The 21633-nt window shown below is 38.5% G+C and overlaps 1 protein-coding gene across 3 annotated transcripts; it reads right to left on the bottom strand.

Moving 5' to 3' along the window:
* Positions 1-2368: 2368 nt before the first annotated feature.
* On the bottom strand, positions 2369-20484 carry LOC139361193 (heat shock transcription factor, Y-linked-like). 3 transcript variants are annotated; one of them, XM_071089705.1, is made up of 3 exons: positions 19858-20484; positions 13883-13925; positions 2369-2709 (listed from the first exon to the last, which is right to left on the bottom strand). In XM_071089705.1, the coding sequence occupies exons 1-2, from the start codon at positions 20368-20370 to the stop codon at positions 13905-13907; spliced, it is 534 nt and encodes a 177-aa protein (XP_070945806.1). In that variant the 5' UTR covers positions 20371-20484; the 3' UTR covers positions 2369-2709; positions 13883-13904. The 3 variants fall into 3 exon arrangements, with proteins under 3 accessions (XP_070945806.1, XP_070945805.1, XP_070945804.1); XM_071089704.1 differs by lacking the exon at positions 13883-13925; XM_071089703.1 differs by lacking the exons at positions 2369-2709; positions 13883-13925 and adding an exon at positions 18549-19373 and having other exon boundaries at positions 19858-20483.
* Between the last annotated feature and the right edge of the window lie 1149 nt (positions 20485-21633).

Raw genomic sequence — 21633 nt, 5'->3', positions numbered from 1 at the left:
CACCCTCCTGCGGGGGAGTTATGTCCTTTTCCTTTAATACATGCCAGTTGTCATCCATGGTCTCAACCTTTCCCATAATCTCCAATTCTGAAGAGCACTATAATTGTTGCCACAAAAATACATGTGCACCCCGTGCTTGTTTTTCCAGTTTCTCAGAGACAACTTCCTGGAGCTGCATAATTGAGTCTTCTGACCTACAATCATCGTGGCCAGTCATACTTACCAAAATACCAGCAAAAACACATTCTAAAACAAGAACTTGCAATCTTGGAAATCTCACCATCCTAAAACTGTATCTGCCCATATGGACTACAAGTTTAAAGGCTGCTCCAGGAATACAAGTTGGTGGGAAGAAAACAGACTTGGATTCATCCCACCCCAAAATTCGGAGCTTTTAAATCACTCTATAAAAATATCTATGGGAAACTGTTTGCACCCTCTCCCTTAACCAGAATCCTGTTTGCTCAACTGGCTGAAAACATAGCAAGAAGCCAGCATATCTCCTCATTCTTAAAGAGCTCCATTATCAGAAAATTCTGAATTGCTTGTTGAAGAAATACCTTTACAGACACAGTAGGAAACTCAACTTGCCTAGAACAACAATATTATAACAAAATGCTAGGAAAAAGGGTATGTTGGGGTACAACTAATTCCAAACCGCCCCAACCAGGACCATTCTCCTGATTTCCTTCCTTTAAAACATTCTTGGTAACAACTTAACGCTCCCCATACCTATCAGGTGCCCTCTGGCCTCTCCCGGATCTGCAGGGCCATAGGCATATCGACCATTGCTGACTAAATGGTCAGGGATCTGTGTACTAGGAACAATTAGGCTGTCATCTTTCTAATCCCCTTAGAACAGGGAAAATCTTTGGGGTACCCGGTCTATGATAAAGCAAATACAAAACAAAAGACATAATCATAAGAAGTTCATAAAACAATAAATGGCCCCCTAAAAATATCCAATACCATGGGTCAGCCACCTGGGCAGAATATGAAATGTGGGGATACTGCACCCCTATTTACATGCTCTACCACATTATCAGGTTACAGGTAGTGCTGAAAATCGTTACTAATAACACTAAAAAGGCACTAAATCTGCTGGCCCAACAAGCCACAAAAACAAAGAATGCTATCATCAAAATAGACTGATGTTACACTACCTCCTAGTCCAGGAAGGAGGCGTGTGCGGGAAGTTCAATCTAACTAACTGCTGCCTAGAAATTAATACCAACTGAAAGGTCATCAAGAATATACCTGCCAAAACCCCAAAATTGGCCCATGTTAGAACCCAGACCTGGGAAGGGTAGCCTCCAGTTTCCCTCGTCAGGGGCTGGTTTTCATCCCTTGAATAACTTAAGACCTCAGTAAAAATAGTTCTTGCCATATGAGGATTCTGCCCTGTTCTCACTTGTCTCTTACACTCCTTGTTAAAATCATTCAAGCAGCCGTAGAGGCCCTTGTGAACAAACACACCACCACTCAACCAATGGCTTTAACTAAACATCAACCGCTGAAAAATAGGGAACTGCGCCCCTATTTGAAGAATTAAATGGTGACGGTGTTGTCTATTAAACCTCATTTATAAAAACCATCAAAGGGGAAATGAAGCAGGCAATGTTCAAATCAAACAAACAAACAAACAAACAAACAAACAAAAAACATGTTCTCTCTACTAAGCTGATTCACTCCAAAACCCAGCCATAAGCCAAGCCCTGTTGGGGTTCTGATAGCAGTATCAGAAGCGTGGGGGCATGTAAAGAGTGGGTTCCAGAAGCAGGAATGAGAAAAACAAGATTTTCTTATCAGTTTCGCCTCTTTAGGACTCACCCCATACCATTATTCTTTGTTCTGCTCTCAGAGCAATTTTTATAACTACTTTTAGAAGTTATAAATGTTTTGTAAGTTCCTGTTTTCCCATCCATATATAATTGCAAAGGTCATGAGACATAGCTGAATTACAACACCTGACACTTTTTAAAACTGTATTTGTTCTGCTTCTATAAGCTTGCTTGTCTGTCCTGCAGATTCCATGCCACTAGCCGGCCAACCTTCTTTGGTTGGATGTGTAAAAGTGAAGCCCTGTCTTTGTTCAGGGCTCACTCTTTAAATGTTATTCCACTAAGTCAAAGTACACCTTGCAAAATCCTCCTGTTCCCCGCATTGGTCTCTCCTGTCCCTTAACTCCCACCGCAGTGGCAGCTTTGTCCTCAGTGACGGGGATGAGCAAACAGCTAGGTCCTTTTCTTTTGGGACCAAAGTAATTACTTCTCAAATATGAAAGAAATTTCCTCAAGTGAAGCCACCTCTTATTCCCTCCCAAACATTAGAAATACATCAGCATAAAAACATTTCCAAAACGTCTGGTTAGCAGTTTCTTGGTTATAGTCATGGCATTCAGGAACACACAGAATTACTTAAAGAGGCAAGGGATTGTGAGAAGCTTGATTTTTCTGATTGAAGTGTCAATATGCTTTGGAAAGCACTCCGTAACATCTGATATAGAGCCTGTCTCTGCTGGGCCGTTTCCTTGGGGCTGATCACACAACAGTGAATCAAACCAAGCTTGTGACATCCTGAATTTCTAGTCACTAAGGCAGATGGTCAGCAAGCCGCTACCCAGTACTAGAGCAGGGAAGGGCTGAAGCAGATGAGTAGGTGCCATGGCCACAAGAGGAAGTTTCTGACAGGCAGCCATTTGTCACAGACCTGCGACAGGGAGCAAAAGTAATGTAATAAGATAAGGGAATTCAACTGAATAACTTGGTGTTCTGCCTCTGAGGTGGAATGCAGATTATAATACTGGCTTTACCAATTCCTGACCAGTTGCAGTGGCTCATGTCTGTAATCCCAGCACTTTGGGAGGCTGAGACTAGTGGATCACAAGGTCAGGAGATCGAGACCATCCTGGCTGAAACACCATATCTGCTAAAAATACAAAAATTAGCCAGGCGTGGTGGAATGTGTCTGCAGCTGCAGCTACTTGGGAGGCTGAGGCACGAGATTCACTTGAACCCAGGAGGTGGAAGTTGCACTGAGCTGACCACTCAACTGCACTCCAGCCTGGGTGACAGAGGGAGACTCCATCCCCCAAATAATAGTAATAATAATAATAGTAATAATAATGATAATAAATTATTAAGCAGCATAGTGAGTAACATTGGTGTTATTGAGAAATTTTTATATTCATCATTTCACTTCTTCATCTGGGCTCAAAGGAAATGGAAAAAGCTGAAATTTTCTGTCTCTGATATAAAGTGTCCAATGGACATACTTCATGTCCTTCCATTGTGTCCAAAGAGGTTTGCGTATTCCACCATGTAGGTACAAAATATACACCAGAGGAGAGAAGTAGTTATTCTTCCTGTTTCTTTCCTGATAAAGAGGTGCTTAAACAACATTGCTATCTTGAAATTACTATTCCATATGAGAAAGCAATCTCTTTTATGAGTAACTTTTTTCTTCTTCTTCTTCTAGAACAGAGGCAGTTGCATTTCTGCCTGCAGAAATTATCAACTCTCTCTTCAGATATTTTAATTTCATGAGAAGGATTGTGAAGAGATGGCGGGTGGAGATAGAGAAGAAACTGTGTTCCTTTTCTCTTAATTTTGCAAGTAACTCAGTCCCTGCTGATGATGTAGAACAAGGCGGAGCAAAAACGTTCATGGTCCTCAGGTGAACCTATAAATTTTTCTGCTTGTTTGCATTGCTAACTTACTTATTTAAAAAAATTGTTAGAGGTTAGAACCAGAAGAGAAAAGTCCGCATAATTGTCTCTGTGAATGAGGCCTATTTAAACATTTGAGATGTAGGTACTCATGCCAAGATGCAGAGGGAACAGACAATTTGTTTGTAAAGGTCGGGATGGCTCCATATTTTAGGAATAGAAAGAAAGGATCTATCATCATACAACAAGTACGTGAGTTCTGACATTAATATTCTTTTTGTGAGTCTGAAGTATCCTGGGGTTAAACGCATACCTGATGGTTTATTTTGATGTACTTGCTAAATTTCATTTTTATAAGTCACTGCATTTCTTAGGTTTTTAAATGAGCTATGTGTTCCAATAATGGTTCTTACAGCAAAGTATTTTACAAAATTAATGCGTACCTAATTTCAAAATTCTTGTCATTCCCCCATGTAATCAGAGCTCAAGAAGGATGATCCAAGAAGTCTCCCTATGGACATACTTCAGTCTAGTCATGAAGTCGAAATGTACCTAGTTTCCCAACACACCGTGTTCCATACACACACTGTTAACCGTTTATTTTGTCAGTCAAGAGAAACGATTAGAAATCTGCCTGAAAGAAGTTATGGAATCATTAAGAGTTACTGATTGTGAAAACAACTGATAGAGTTTTTTAACTTGTGAAATTGATCCTAATATAACTTGTAATCTAATGCAGAAACTCCCCAGGGAAGAAATTGAGAACATTATGAAGATACCAAATAAACCTGAGACACTTTTTTATTTCTTTTTTATGTTATAACTGTGGTCTTTCCCTTAATAATTTAACAGGTTTTTCTCATGAAGAACCAGATGACTTTTGGTAACCACGTTTACCGCCCAGCTTCTAAGTTACATATGACCAGAAGTTACGTAATATTTACTCCTCTGTAAACATTTCTCTGTCATCAGATAAAACTCTCAATAAAAATCTATGTTTAGTCTACTGTGTTTTTCTCCCATAATTTTATTTGGTACTATAGTGTATGAACCAACAATAATCTAGTCATGTTAGACACCTTCTCCAGTCACAGAATTTCTCATTCATTACACTAAAAAGAGCTGTTTTTTTAACCTTAATTTTTCCTAAAATTTTAAACGAGCGTAACCTATCACATTGATCAACTCCAGGTCTACTATTTGGAGGTTAAGCTATTTTCTTTCCTCTCCAGTGAAGCACTGCCATCTGTAAAACAGGAGGTCGTTTTCTCCCAGCACTTTTCTTTTTCCTCCCCAAACATACAAGCACAGATTTTCCTAGGCATTATGAATAGTTAGATACGGCCTCTGGTCTTTATATTTGATACCTGCGATTTGAATGTGTGTGTCCTTCCGGAATTCATATGTTGGAATTTAAACCCTCCAGCGTGATAGAATTAAAGTGGGTGGGTGGCTTTTGGAGGCAATTAAGAGTGCAATTAGCAACCCTATAAAGGGGCTCAGTGAAACTAGGCACTTTTGCCCTTCTGCCATTTGAGGACACTCTATTTGTCCTCTCTCGAGAACACAGCAACAAGGTGCCATCTTGGAAGCAGAGACCAGGCCTTCACCAGACACTGAACCTGCCAGTGCTTTGATCTTGGACTTCCCAGCCTGTAAAACTGTAAGAAACACATTTCTGGTTTTATGACTTACCCAGTCTAAGGTGTTGTGTTATAGCAGCAGGAACATATGGGGATAGCATCTTTATTGTGGAAACTTTGCTCATCCTACTTCATGAATGGGCTTCACGTATTTCATTAGTTTATAAATACAGTGTTCCTCCCCTAAAATTGACTTCATTTTCGTGTCTTAAAAATCAAGTTTTACAAGGCAGACCTGGAATAAAAACTATACTCAAACCTGTAGAGCATCCCAGGTTTTGTGCCAAGATCACGTTTGACAATTTAGGGACTGCTGGTGATCTTATGTCTTATTTACAGTTTCCTTTGTTGATTCATGTGAATTCAATAATTGCCCAAAATGTTACTTAGACAGAAAGTAGTAAGTAGTGTGGCAAATAGCACACCAATTGAACTGCAGACTCGTTTCCTTCCATGGATGAATGAAGGGGGATGATCCAGAGTCAGCACCTCATTTAGGAATGGCCATGTGTCAATAGTGACAAAGACTAGGCTTCACTAAGAAATGTCAGATGCAGAGAATCCAAATTTAGAATCATTGTGACAGATAGGGAGTCCAAACAGATTTTTCAATACATTCCTGAGGCACATTTAGTTCTGCCACTCTAGAGAGTAACTACTAGAACTAGATTTCTGTGTATTCCTGAGTAAGTCTTTCCATAGACTTTTGTACCATCGATTTGAAGAAATAACCAACTACAGAGGGGCCCTTACTGTTGTACTCTGCCCAAGTTTAAGCCTTGTTAATCTTACAGGTAGATGGATTTTATTTATTGCAAAAATAGTCAGAAAACTTATAACTTTACACAGAAGTGCTAGCTGCACTTTTATGTCCAATACAGTACCAGTGGCTTATAATATTTTCTCAAATTTCTGAGGAGATTTTTGACAGAAATAAGTAGCATTCACAGACTTGATATTTACAACAATGTGAAATCTTTCCCATGCACATTGTTCAAAAGTGACGTCATACTGAGGACAAAGAAAGATAGGATTTATACATGGTAAAAAGGCAAGTAAATGAAGCTATAATTTTATTTCATTACTCTCAGTACATCCACAACTGTTTCCACCCCAATAGATTCTTAAAAGAAGCATGTATAAGTATTGACTATTATCTACAAATATGTATTGCAACCCTTGATTAGAACTTCAGGAATCCCATGGCACTGATTGAAAATGTTTTTATTTATTTATTTATCTATCTATCTGTCTGTTTTGAGACGGATTCGTGCTCTGTTGCCCAGACTGGGTGCAATGGTGTAATCTCAGCTCACTGCAAGCCCCACCTCCTGGATTCACACCATTCTCTGGCCTCAACCTCCTCCCAAACTCCTTATCCACCCACTTCGGCCTCCCAAAAATCCTGGGATTCAAGGATTGAAAATGTTGATTCACTTTTAGATTATGAAAATTTATACATAGCAAAATTTATTACTCTTTATATAAAAAATATCAGACTACGTAAACAATACTTTCAAAAATTCCTGTAGCTACCAGAATGAGGAATGTAAAATTAGCGTTGAGACACTGCCTCTTCTAGAACACTGGACTCTGATGCACCAGCACTGCTGGAAAAATAAAATAGTTAAATCTGTCTTGCAAATGGAAACAAAACACTGAGACAGCCATTCTACACAGAAGGGAACGTCTCTCAATGATAATAAAAAAAAGATATATGATACTTGATGTTCAAGTTTATAAGTACTCAGATAATGGTATGCTTGCTTCCTCAATTTTGAATACATTTCTGCACATGCATATTATAAAATCCAGGAAACAGCCAAATCACAAGTTAATTCTTAACATGAATATGCATAGTTAATCCTATATTTAGCAGTGCGTTTAAAAACACTGATGTACCCAACAGTTACATAGATTATTTCATAATGAAGAACACAAAGTTTACCATCACTAATACCCAGTACCTATAGTCACTGAATGTCTGGAACACAACAATAATGCAGAAGACAAACTTGTTTTGAAATTGGCTTAACTCAGGTAGATTTCTTGCTGAACATCAAACTTTATTATTCCAGGAAATAAAGTTTTAGGTAAAAAATATTAAATACTAGCCCTAATTTAAAATATGTCTTCAAATCCATAAAAGTAAGAGATTAGTGGTCTGTGGCCAGCTTGAAATGAGGTTTTAGAAAGTGGTCATGAAACTGTGTACCCAGACCACTGAAAAATGGTTGAAAATGGTGGTCATTTTAATAAGGTAACCCTTTTAATCAATAAAAATATTTAAGGAACAAAATTCCATGAAAGATACTTGGGTCTGTGGTTGTGTTATAAATTCTTAGAAAAAAAAAAACTTACTCCTTAAGGTGGATCTGGCATTTATTTCCCAAGGATAATGAAAACTGGATGAGTGTGTTGTTGAAATCCATAACTTATTATAAAATAACTTTTGGAAAGTTTGTCAATGAGTCAGAATCCAGATCTTTTAGTAGCAGATTAAAAAATTACTTCTGGAAAGCTTATCAATGAGTCAGAATCCGAATTCCTTAGTAGAAGAGTCAGCATAATTGTAGCTAATTATTGCATTTTTGAAAAATATTTTCTTCTCGGCTGAGGAAATCAATAGGGCCTGGACTTGGGAAGAAAAGTTAATTTGAAAAGTCGGTCATACAAATCACATTATCTTTGAGGAAAGATTAATAAATATCAGCTGTAAGAATTGAAACTTCCGCCAGGCGCGGTGGCTCAAGCCTGTAATCCCAGCACTTTGGGAGGCCGAGACGGGTGGATCACGAGGTCAGGAGATCGAGACCATCCTGGCTAACCCGGTGAAACCCCGTCTCTACTAAAAAATACAAAAAACGAGCCGGGCGAGGTGGCGGCGCCTGTAGTCCCAGCTCCTCGGGAGGCTGAGGCAGGAGAATGGCGGGAACCCGGGAGGCGGAGCTTGCAGTGAGCTGAGATCCGGCCACTGCACTCCAGCCCGGGGAACAGAGCGAGACTCCGTCTCAAAAAAAAAAAAAAAAAAAAAAAAAAGGAAACTTCACACCAACTCCATTTTATTTCCTATGTAGATAGCAGTTATTTGAGGACAGATGGCATATATGTGAATTCGTGGTCACATCCCCCGCTGGTGGTATGTCACAGGTCCCTATTAAGGAGTATCACACATTCCAATGAGTGTGCTGGCAGAACTACTCTAGCAATAAATGTGAATATGCCACAAATTTCCAAAGTATGAACAATCATTTTGACAAAGTGTTGCCTTTTAAAAGTGCTAAGGTAATACCTCCAATATTTGTTCTAAAGAAAAAGATTTAACTACTGGAAAGTTTTCCTTGGAGGTACATCCCAGCAGCTTGAGACAGAAAGTGAGGTATTTGAACATCTACATTAGTTTGGTGAAATACACATCTGTACTGCAGAAACTGAAGAAAAGTAACTACACAAACATTGAAAGGATTTCTATTAAGTACTAAATATCTGTATACTCATCTGTCTAGATGAGTAATATCTATAACACCTCTCACTGCAATTGGGACTTGTCTTCATAAATAGACATTCATAAAATTTGTCTCAGGTGTATATTGAGGGAACACTACTGAGGAATTCACATTTGTGACTGTTATCTTTATTTTTTATATATTGATATTTCATGTTTTGTCTGTTGCCTTTTAAGTTATCTATAGTTGTCCCTCTTTATTCCTTGCATTTTCTCTAAATTTCATCTTTGCCTTATGTAATAACAGTGGCCTAAGTTTTTAAACACACAATTGTTACTTTTCTCCGAATCTTTATTTTCAATATTTCAGTGTGATTACTCCTAGGTGAAAGCAGATTTTTATCAATCTAATGTTAGAGTACTTTATGTTTTAACATATGAGATTAAACAGCTTACATCTAATATGCTTACTCTTTTATCTACATAACCAATTACTGCTCAGTTTTTTATTTACCGTAGATTTTCTTTGTCTCTCCCTTTGCCTCCCATCTGATTTTGTTCTTCTCTACCTCTCCCCACCCACCACCTGTTTTTCTAATTGTATTCATTTACTTTTTTTACTTATATCTTTTCTTTCCTGCTTTGGACATTAATCACCATACTTTTACACTTTCTGAGCTAATCAGAAGGAGCCAATTGGTTGGCGTTTTTTAAATAAAGGAAAACATATTTCCAGCCCTGTTCAGAAAACAAACAAAAAAGACACACACATAAAATCTTCCTGCATACCTCTTTTATTTTGAGATTTACTTTCCTCTTTGGTAAAATAAACTAGCCTTGTGTTTCTTTGCCTTGGTCTTTTGATAAGTCTTTAATATTGACATAATCTTTGTGAGTTAAAAAATGTATTTTGAGTAAATGATAACTTATGTGGATACCTATTTTGTGTAGAGATTATTTTCGTAATCTGTGTGTTTCCCTTTCTATGTATTTTTGTCTTCTGTTATTTCTTGCAAATGTATATAAAATCTTCCACCACAGAGTTCAACTTTCCTAACTCCTGTTTCATCTATGGTCACCAGATGTAATACAGGATTACCAGTTACATTTTCTTTTTAAATAATCAACAAATAACATTTTAGTATAACTCTCAATATTCTATCAATTTAGTAATATTTTCAATATCACATAGGACAGGCTCATACTGAAAACCAATTTTTTTGTTGTATGTCAACAGGTAACCAAAATTTTAGTTGAAATGTGGCATTTCAACTTTATCATTATCCCCCTGCACCTGGCAAACTTACTTACAGATATACTTAGGAAAGAATTTATTCTTGCTGTACTTGTGCAGAATGTACTGCATAAGAAACAAACAAATGAAAAAAAATTATTTTAGTTCCTGTAGTATGTGTTTCATTTTTCAAAAATGTATAATTGTCTATTTAAAACAATTATTTTTGTCCTCCTACCCACGGGTTTTTGCCTTTAGACTCCATTTCTTCTGCTGAGAGAACACCTAAACCTACTTGTGGATGAAGACTTATTTTGATTCAACTTCTTCTGCTTGAGTATGAGCCTTAAGCCAAGTCTTCCTTGGCTACCCCTTAGGACATGGAACATCCATCAGTGAATTCTTAATGTTGTCTGTGGAGTGGTAAAGCAATCTTTAGTTCTTGGGTGTTAAATGATTCTTAGGGAGGCAGTTTTATGTTACTCTTTTCAGATGTTTAGGAACTTAATTGTTTAACCTAGTATTTTATGCCAGTTTCTGCTTTGGGGGTAGTTTTATTTTGTGGGTAACAGGAAAAATCTATCCTCAGTCTTGAATATTCCACACAATAGAGGTTGAGATAAAAATCTTTTCTCTTTGGATTTCATTAAAAACCTCACTCTGTGTTAGTTCCTAATATCTGTGGGACATGACTTTCTGTACTGACTTAAATATTTTACCTAAATGCCTGAACCACACTTTCTTTCACCAATTATTTAGGCAGGGAGCCCAACCCCATCGAACACAGAAATGGTCCCTTTCCTGCGAATATATCTAAATATACTCCTCGTTGACTGTTTCAATGAACTACCAAGTTTAATCTCAAGCTAATATTGTTGGAGCCCAAACCTCAGTGATTTTTTTTTTTTTTCTTGATAGTCAGTGTGATTTTTTTAAAAATTTGTCTTACACTTACAATCTCTGGCTTTCACAACAGTTGCTTTGGCAACTTTTAACTTTGCTTCAGTGAATTAGAAATAAGTGCTTGACTTCTATTAAATATTTGTCACTTAACAAATAAAACCGCTAATATAGGTATTTTTACTATAACCCTTCTGCAATTGAGGAAGAACATATTTTTGCTTTTATATTCTGGAAGCCTTGCCAGCTTTATTTTATTTCCAAGTGTAGGACAGGTGTTTTATTACTTTTCCATTGACCTATATTATTAATATTCTATACATCATTGACTATTTTACATATATTATAAAGACTTTGTTGGGAACAGACCCAAAAATCTGGCTATAGACTGTCCCCAAAACTGGCTATAAACAGTATCTCTGCAGCACTGTGACATGCTTGTGATTGTTATGATGCCCATGCTAAAGGTTGTTGGTTTACCAGAATGAGGGCAGGGAACACCTGGCACACTCCGGGCGACAGTAGGATGAGCGATCTGTGGCCTCAGGGACATATTCCTGCTGCAGACAGCTAGCCAGAGCCCATCCTTTGTCTCCTGTTTTATCTGTAGAAACAATGCTTATCACTGGCTTGCTGTCAATAAATATGTGTGTAAAACTCTGTTCGTGGCTCTCAGCTCTAGAGACTTTCAGTCCCCAATTGCCACTCCACACTCTATCTTTCTGTGTGTGGGTCTTTAAGGCAACTAGCACCACTGGGTTACTGTCTGCACGACCGAGCTCGCCTCGGCAAGTGGTGACCACATAGGTGGCTCAAATCCAGTTCAAAGGCTCGCCAGAGTGATGTTTGGAGAATGTGGAACCACACTGGAGGACACCTGGGTGCTCTTAAGCAATCCCCATGGTGAGTAAGAAGGGGAGTTCGGAAGCGTCAGGGTAACAATGGGACAAGTGTGTGCTCTGGTTCTAGATTTGTTAATTTTTTCAACTCAGCATTCACTTACTGGTGTTGGTTGTTCAAGGGAAATCTCTTGTAGAATGGATTTTTCCTCCACATAGTAATTCATGGACTTTGACTACTTATTTTGATCAAATTGCTACTATGATAGGAAATGGGAGAACTCAGATTGTTAAATTACATGGATATGATCCTGGAAAAATTATTTTCCCCCTTACAAAGGCACAAACACAGAAGGCTTTTATAAATAGTCTTACTTGACAAACCCATTTAGCTGACTTTATAGGTATTCTTGATAACTATTTTCCAAAAACAAAATTATTTCAATTTTTGAAATTAAGTATTTGGATTCTCCCTAAAATAACTAAATGTAAACCCATTGAAATGCTAAAAATATCTTCACAGATGGGTCTACTAATGGTAAAGCTTCTTATTTGGCACAAGGTAAAGTTTTCTGGATGCCCTATACTTCAGCTCAAAAGGCGGAGCTTGCAGCTATAATTGAGGTAGGAACTTCTTTTAATATGCCTATAAATGTGACTTCTGATTCTTCACATGTGGTTCACTTTACACAGTTACTTGAAAATGCTCAGCTATGATTCCACACTGATGAGCAATTGATGACTTTATTTACCCAAGTACAAACAGCAGCTAGGGGTAGAATGCACTCTTTTCACATTACTCATAGAAGAGCTCATACACCTCTTCTAGGACCTTTGACTGTGGGGAATCAAATGTCTGATCGCCTAGTTGCTGCTACAATATCTAATGCCAAACACTTTCACAATTTAACCCATGTGAATGTCTTTCGTCTCAAACAAAGACACAACATTACCTGGAGAAAAGCTAAAGCTATTATCCAGCGATACCCAACTTGTCAAATCGTGCATTCCTCGTCTTCTACAGGAGGAGTTAACCCTCGAGGATTGGAACCTAATTCTCTTTGGCAAGTGGATGTCACACATGTTCCCTCATTTGGAAGACTAGTTTATGTACATGTGTGTGTAAACACCTTTTCTCACTTTGGGCTACGTGCCAATCAGGAGAGTCTTCTGCCTGTGTTAAATGTCACCTTTCGCAGTGTTTTGTCTTCATGGGCATTCTGGCCTCTATCAAAATAGACATTATCTCAGGCTATACTAGTGAAGCTCCAGATATATATATATATATATATATATATATATATATATATATATTTTTTTTTTTTTTTTTTTTGAGATGGAGTCTCGTTCTGTTGCCCAGGCTGGAGTGCAGTGGCTGGATCTCAGCTCACTGCAAGCTCCGCCTCCCGGGTTCACGCCATTCTCCTGCCTCAGCCTCCCGAGGAGCTGGGACTACAGGCGCCCGCCACCTTGCCCGGCTAGTATTTTGTATTTTTTTTTAGTAGAGACGGGGTTTCACCAGGTTAGCCAGGATGGTCTCGATCTCCTGACCTCGTGATCCGCCCGTCTCGGCCTCCCAAAGTGCTGGGATTACAGGCTTGAGCTACCGCACCCGGCCCCAGCTATATTTTTCTCTATACGGAATATTGAACCCATTGCTGGTATCTCACATAATTTTCAAGGACAAGCCATAGTGGAAAGAATGAATCTCTCCCTGAAACAGTGGTTGCAAAAGCAAAAGGGGAAAACAGGGACTACTGGACACCACATATGCAATTGAATCTAGCATTATTGACTTTAAATTTTTTGAGCCTGTCTAGAGGCCAGGTGCTATCAGCAGCTGAAGAGCATTTACAGAAGCCAGTTGCAAAGACAGAAGCAGAAAAACTGATTTGGTGGAGAGATCCAGTGACAGAAATTTGTGAAGTAGGTAAAATAATAACATGGGGTAGAGGTTATGCTTGTGTTTCTCCAGGAGAGAGTCAACTCCCAACGTGGGCACCATTGAGACATCTAAGGCTCCACTATGAGCGAGACACCCAGGAAGAGGTTTTGAGAGGATCCCAAAGAACCATCGGTGGCAGGGTTGTCTAAGTTGATGCTGAGGAGTACTGCAATTATCACGAGCAACACCCATTGAACATGGCCACCTACCTGGGGACAGATCAAGAAGCTGTCACAGATGGTGGAAGAAAACCTGAGGAAAGTGGAACATCCAGTCATGATGAGTAATTTAATGAGAGCTATGACAGTGGTGATCACTAATGCAATGAGTATTCTTCTAGCAGCGATGACACAGTTACACGTCTCAGTATTTATGATAATAAATCTACTATAATTGAGGCACACCACCCCCAAAAACCTATTTGCAAACAGAATTTGACAGGGCCAGAAACAATGAACTTACTTGTTTGGTAAAATTGAACTGCAGAACAGGCAGAGGTGCTGTGCAACGATTCCTATGGCATCACGTTTGATTTGTCCTCTAAGGGGATGTTTAGCTGACATTTCACCTCACAGTCTGCCTGCCAAAGTCACTATGTTCAACTGGTCTGAACAAAATGTTCAGATGTTAGAAATGGTAAGAAATATGACAAGAGTTCCTCTGGAAGCATGGCGGTATAATGGCACCTCAACATCAGATGATATGGCCTGCTCTAGGAGCTAAACAGAAGCAACTGGGAAACCATTAATGACTCTTAACAAGATCAAAATTTGGGAAAGAATAAAAAAGCCTCTAGATGGACACTCTACAAACATGTCTTTGGATATTACAAAATTAAAAAGAACAAATATTTAAAGTATCCCAGGCACAATTGATCTTAATGCCAGGAACATGGATGCTTGATGGAGCTGCAGAAGGATTAATAGCTACTAACCCATTAACATGGATAAAACACTTGGAGGCTCTGTGGTTTCAATGATGATTGTGCTTTTAATCTGTGTTGTTTGTCTTTGTATAGTCTGCAGATACAGATCCTGACTCCTGTGAGAAGTAGCTCACCGTATTAAAAAGAAGAAGAAGAAGAAGAAGAAGAAGAAGAAGAAGAAGAAGAAGAAGAAGAAGAAGAAGAAGAAGAAGAAGAAGAAGAAGAAGAAGAAGAAGAAGGAGGAGGAGGAGGAGGAGGAGGAGGAGGAGGAGGAGGAGGAGGAGGAGGAGGAGGAGGAGGAGGAGGAGGAGGAGGAGGAGGGGGAGGGGGAGGAGGAGGAGGAGGAGAAACAGAAGCAGAAGCAGAAGCAGAAGCAGAAGCAGAAGCAGAAGAAGCAGAAGCAGAAGCAGAAGCAGAAGCAGAAGCAGAAGAAGAAGAAGAAGAAGAAGAGGAAGAAGAAGAAGAAAGCCACCTTTGCTTTTATCTCCTTGGAAAAACAAAATAGGGGAACATGTTGGGAACCCGCCCCCAAATCTGGCAATAGGCCCCCAAACCGGCTATACACAAAATCTCTGAAGCACTCTGACATGCCTGTGATGGCTATGATGCCCAGGCTGATGGTTGTGGGTTTACTGGAATGAGGCCAAGGAACCACTGGCCCACCCAGGGGAGAAAACTGCTTAAGGCATTCCTGAACCATAAACAATATCATGAGTGATCTGTGCCTCAAGGACATGTACCTGCTGCAGATAACTAGTGAGTATCCTTCCTTTTGTCTCACACTTTTGTGAATCTACAGCCTATAGAAACAATGCGTATCACTGGCTTGCTGCCAACAAATATGTGGGTAAAACCGTGTTCATGGCTCTCATCTCTGAAGGCTTTCGGTCCGTTGATTAACACTCTGCACTTTATATATCTGTGTGGAGGTCTTTAATTCCTCTAACGCCACTGAATTAGGGTCTCCACAACCGAACTGGTCTCAGAAGACTTCTTTGAGATTATTTAATTTGGGTGAAGACTTTATTTCATAAAAATCACTTTATTGTAGGTAAATCACACCATGTCATTCTCTGTAATCATATCTTCTGATGTTTTGCATCATGAGATTTAGTTTGCATGGTACTTTTAAAGCTGTCCTCAAATTTTCACTTCCTAGGATTTCCAGTTATAATGCAATAACCCAGTGTTTCCTGTGAACATCTAAAACACCACAGATACTATGACAAAACACAAGGACAGGTTCTGAAAGGTAGAAAGGGAAGACACTTTCTTTAGGGACTTCAGGACTTGAAGAGTGATAATGTGGTCACTTTACTGAGTTTTCTTATTCTCTTCCATATGTTGCCAATGACAGACTGTAGAAGTTTCCAATCCAGAATCTCCAATAGGCACAGATAAAAAGGACCTCAAGAAAAAATTGTTTTCTCTCAGACAAAGGACGCAGAGAAGATGACCTAACCACACACAATCACACAAAACACTTCAAGGGGTAATAGCCAAGCTACTCCACACAAACACACCAGAAAAAACAAACAAACAAACAACAACAACAACAACAAAAACTTGTGTTACCACTTCTGTGAAGCCATGTGTGGAGCCAGTCTTCTCTTATTAGAGGTCAGTGATGCTCTGATTCCCCATAAAGCCAAAGTAGGCAGAAAATCATTTATTTTATTTTATTTTCTCTTCTCTTCTCATCTCTTCTTCTTTCTCCTTTTCTTTTCTTTTTTTCCTTTTCTTTTTTTGAGATGAAGCTTCTCTTTTGTTACCCAGGCTGGAGTGCAATGCTATGCTATCTCAGCTCACTGCAAGCTTCACATCTTGGATTGAAGGGATTGCCCCGCCTCAGCCTCCCGAGTAACTTGGATTTCAGGAATGTGCCTCCATACTGGACTAATTTTGTATTTTTAGTAGAGAAGGGATTCTCCATGTTGGTCAGGCTGGTCTGAAACTCCTGACCTCAGGTGATCCAGTCGCCTCGGCCTCCCAAAGTGCTGGTGTATACACACACACACACACACACACACACACACACACACGTACACATACACATATATTCAGAGGAATGTATATACACACACACATACACACACACACAGATATATATATTTTTCACGTACTGTGTTACATCAGTGCTGGGTATCCAAGACAGATAGACAGGCAGACAAGAAAACTAATGTGATAGATAAGAAACACCTCCTGGAAGGAGTGATGTCTGTGCTGTAGGAATCTTAAGTAGGCAAATAGGGAGAGAGACTTTTATCTCCAAGAAAATGATAGGACCAAAGGTACCAGATGGATAAGGTCATGTCTGAAAGTGGAGCTGTCTGAATGTCTGACTGTGGTGAAACAGAAAGATGAAGATGAAAGGAAAACAAATATCAGATCTGGAAGGGATTTGTTCAGCCATGTTGAGGATATGGACCCAGAATCTAAAAGATATTAAATCCTGACAAAAGCAATTAAATCTGATTTTGCATGGAGCATCAGACAACGTGATGAAAATTAGAGGTGGGGTTTGGTAGTTCAAGCTTGTAATCCCAGCACTCTTGTGGGCCAAGGTGGGTGGATCACGTGAGGCCAGGAATTAAGACCATCCTGCCAACAAGGTGAAACCCCATTTCTACTAAAAACATAAAAATTAGTCCAGAATGATGGGCATATGTAATTTTACCTACTCAAAAGGCTGAGGCATAAGAATTCCTTGAACGCTGAGGTTGAGGTTGCAGTGAACTGAAATAATGTCACTGCTCTCCAGTCAGGGTAACATAGTGAGGTGTTCTCAGAGAAGAAAGAAGAAGAAGAAGAAGAAGGAGAAGGAGAAGGAGAAGGAGAAGGAGAAGGAGAAGGAGAACGAGAAGGAGAACGAGAAGGAGAAGGAGAAGGAGAAGGAGAAGGAGAGGCAGCAGCAGCAGCAGCAAGAAAATGTGTGTTAGAAAACATGAAAGGTGGACTCTAACAGGAGATAATTAAAGACACAAACATGTTGGAATGCTTTAATGTAAGATCAGAAAGGTTAACGGTTACTGCCAGCTGTGAAATTCCACCATGTGCTGACAATGATGCAATCCGAGAGCATAATATGATATAAAATTTATTGTTTGAGTGATGACACAAATAATTGTGATCGTGGTCACTGAGCTCACTAGATATGAACTGCAATGACGAAAATCTTTGCCAACTAAAATTCGACTTTAAAATAACTGGTGAAATGTAATTGAGAAAATACTGAAGTATATAGTGTGTGTTAACCTTTCTCTAAATTTTCTGTCTGTCTGTATGTGTCTTTGTGTGTTTATGTGAGCGTCTATTCCCTTTGTGCCATCCAAATTTATGCCTTCATTTTATTTATGCCAGATTAATTGAGAAGTCACTTATCCTTTTTCCCAACTCCAGTTACTTCTCTTCCCTTGCCTGCTGTCATTGTTTGGTATGTCCCTCCAATTTTCACGTTGAAATTCTGTGTCCATTGTGATAGTGTTGACAGGTGGGACTTTTAAGAGGTGCTTAGCCATTTGGGTGCAACCTCATGACAGAGAGTATTATCTGGAGCATAAGTTAGGTGTTGTGTGGGTGGGCTTTGGGTCAAAGGATGAGTTTTACCCCGAATTTCTGTTCATTGCATGTCCTTCATCGTATGGGGCCATCCTGCCATGTTGTAACATACAAAGAAGATCTCATCAGATGCAGCCCTTTGGACTTCCCTGCCTCCAGAACCATAAGCAAAATAAGTCTTTTGACAAATTACCCAGGCAGTGGTATTGTGTTGTTTCAACAGCAAATGAACCCAAAGACTATTGTTTCTTCCTCTTCAGAGAACTAAACTAGGGAACTTACAAAGACACATGAAACATTTCCTTTCAAATGATCCATATACAATAGCCTGCCACTGAAACAAAACACCATTTTACTCTTAATTATACTTTCATAAATAAAAAAAGCAAACATAAAAGTAAACATGCAATTTTATTGCTCAATAAGATAATTGCGGAAATCTTTATTATTATTGTTATGTTTTTGGTCAATGTAAACGTTAGTCTCTGTTGTCACGCATAATTTGGTACAGTTTTAATGGAAGATCAGTTGTAATTAGTGTGATATTTGTCCAGTGGTGATGGTTGAGTAGCTGGCCTGGAAAGAGGGCTAGATGATATATCAGCTATCGTAGACATTTGCAACCACCGGTTGCCTGCTGGTAGCAGGTTAGGATGTGGAGCCTGATTGACTGATACCACAGGATATCTTGTTGGAACAGCAGGTGATTCTAGTGTCAGCCCCAAAAAACAGTTTTGAAAGGGAGATATTATGTGGTATTGAGAAGTTGTGGTTGTAATAAAATTCACAATGCGGCCCCTTGCTTGCATGTATGTGCTATGAGAGTGCATATGAATAGTGCTCAATTGATTTAAAATGGCACGTTGATCTGTTGCACTTTGCTCTGATGGTCCAATTGAGGTTGAACGTGAAGGAGGAAGGAAACCACTTATAATTGGGTCAGATGAACTAGCAATTATCTTTCCGACAGAAGATTCCCTTGTTAGAGACATATTTAAATTTGTAGAGGTTGCAAATAAACTTTCTTCACTAACTTCGGCAGCTAAGGCAGGATTATGATTCTCCATGTTAGCCCCTGCTCTAAAATGCTTCTGGTTGAAATCTTCATGGAATAAAGTAGGTGTAAGTGAAGCATTTTTAACATCAATTCTTCTTTTCACTCTTACTAAAAGTTGGGGACAGCCACGTTTGAAATGTGGATTATAATAGCACTTTAACTAAAACAAAAGAAAAATGTAATTCAGTGCCACTTTAAACCAAGGGACAAGTGACAATAACAAACGTAACGCAATAAATTTCAGATTTCTGCTTCATCACACAAACTTACTGTCATCAAATAATTCATGAACATTGTTTACTATTTTTACAAATGTGCTTTTTGGAAAAAAGCACTCAAGTTGTTAAGCCCTCAAGGGAAAACATGTTATATATTAATAGCAACATTTCATTAAGTGGCTTTGGTACATTTATTTGGAGTTCAGTGGTAAGATTCAAAATTGTTACCAACATTTCTTAAAACCTTGAAAGTTTAATGCTCAAGCTAAACTCAATAATTTCAAAAAAAATAAATAATTTTTACCTTAATATTTTACATAATTTTCAAAATCTTGTCATACTGCATGTATTAACGTATTTACTGATGTACAAAGTAAAATTACCATTATACTCTATGTAAATTGGTAACTGAAATATGTTAAGTACCTTGGTTAAGACAGAGGATTCTTTCTCTTCGGCCAGAAAGGTGGGTAGAAAGGCAGATCTTTGAAAATTCTGTCGAATTTTACTAAATCCATAAATGTTGAGCTGTCGAACAAAGCTTCTGATACTGTCAGTTTGAAATATTCTGTAAGGATGCTTTCTTTCCAAAATTTCTTTCTTGAAGAGTTCTTCATTAATCATTATGCAAGTTCCATTCTCATCCCATGAAACAGACTTGAATTGGTCACTTTCAACTATTTTCCAAAGTTTCCTGGGAAAGGTCAGAGAAAAAAAATCATTATCTTTATCTGGCTCAGAGACACAAACTGTGTAACATGGCCTTTTTAACAAGAATCCTTGCGACAAAACCTGAAAAGCATTTTCTTCAATCATTGACCTTAAGTCTGAGTCCCCAGAGAATGTGTGCTCACACAATGGAGACCTAGTGGAGGCTTCTGAAACAGTTAATTCATCTTTGGGAGAAAAACCTTGAGTTTCTGAAGAACCATGTTCCATCTCAAATAAATATTTCTTTAGCCGCTGTTCCAGCCTGCATGGTTTTTGAGATTGCAGCTTCAAATGCTACTTCAGGAGTCCTAGGCAGGTAAAATAATCTAGACCATCACCATGGTTCCCAAGCTGAGTAGCAATGACATCACAAGAGGGCTTTGGTCTCCTAGCAACCAACAAAAATCTGGCCCAAAATGTTTCCTTCCCAGTCTGAGAAATGTAACCAGTGAAAATAAAATCTAGACTGCTCACCTACACAGTGTAAGATGCAAAAATCTCATCTCTGCAACAGCATATAAATAAATAAGAAAATAATATCCTCAATCCCTGAAATAAATGTAATTTTCTCCCTCACACACACACTCTTACTAGACTGATGAGAGGAGATTAAGGCCTGGTAATTGCAAAATGAAAAAGAAAAAGAACAATGAACGATTTTAAAACCTCTATCACTTTGGCACGTTGGATTGAAAACTGATGCAGTGCAAAACCCATGTGGTAAAAAGTCATGGCCACCGGTTGTCAGGGGCTGGGAAATTAAAAGAACTCTTCAGTAGGTACGGTGTTTCCTGTTATGTGATAGAAATATTTAGGAACTAGAGATAGATGATGATTGTACAACATCATAAACAGATTAACTTCCATTGAATTGTATACTGAAATGTAATTTTATATTATGTGAAACTTACCTTGAAAAATTAAGGAAAAAAATTGAATAAAACTAACTGATTATGTTTCAGAATAAGAAGTTATTTATATGCATATCTCTTCAAAACATTTTTTCAGTCATATCAGAAAAATAAATAATGACTTTATTTGGAATGTCTGTAACTATCTGACAAAAGGTAATGATGAAAGAGATTTTAAACACACGTGATTTCCTTGTAAAGAGAACCCAAAGAGTGAGAGATGTAAAAAGATAAAAAATAAAAATAAAAATGGTAACAACAAGCAAATATTTAAAGAAAAGTAAACATGTATGTGTGTCTAAGCAGGAAATTACACGTATTTGGCTCCACGGGCCAAATCTCTATTTTAGAAAAAGATTTCGTAAGGAGCAATCTTTCTGTCCTGCAAATAATGGTATCATCATCAAACAGGACTTGAATTTATGAAGTAATTTTAGTATCGAGCAAAATAACCACGCCTCATTTACAGTAAACTTTTTTGTGTGTTCATGGTTGAAAGCTGACGTATTAAAATCCTAACTCCTTGGCATTGATACTGTGTCCAGGAGGCAGTATGGCAATCCAGACAATTTGCAATTAT

This window comes from Macaca nemestrina, assembly GCF_043159975.1.
Source record: "Macaca nemestrina isolate mMacNem1 chromosome Y unlocalized genomic scaffold, mMacNem.hap1 SUPER_Y_unloc_1, whole genome shotgun sequence".
NCBI classification, from domain to species: Eukaryota; Metazoa; Chordata; class Mammalia; order Primates; family Cercopithecidae; genus Macaca; species Macaca nemestrina.
The sequence above is the reverse complement of the archived record's forward strand: the minus strand, read 5'-3'. Positions and strand labels throughout refer to the sequence as shown.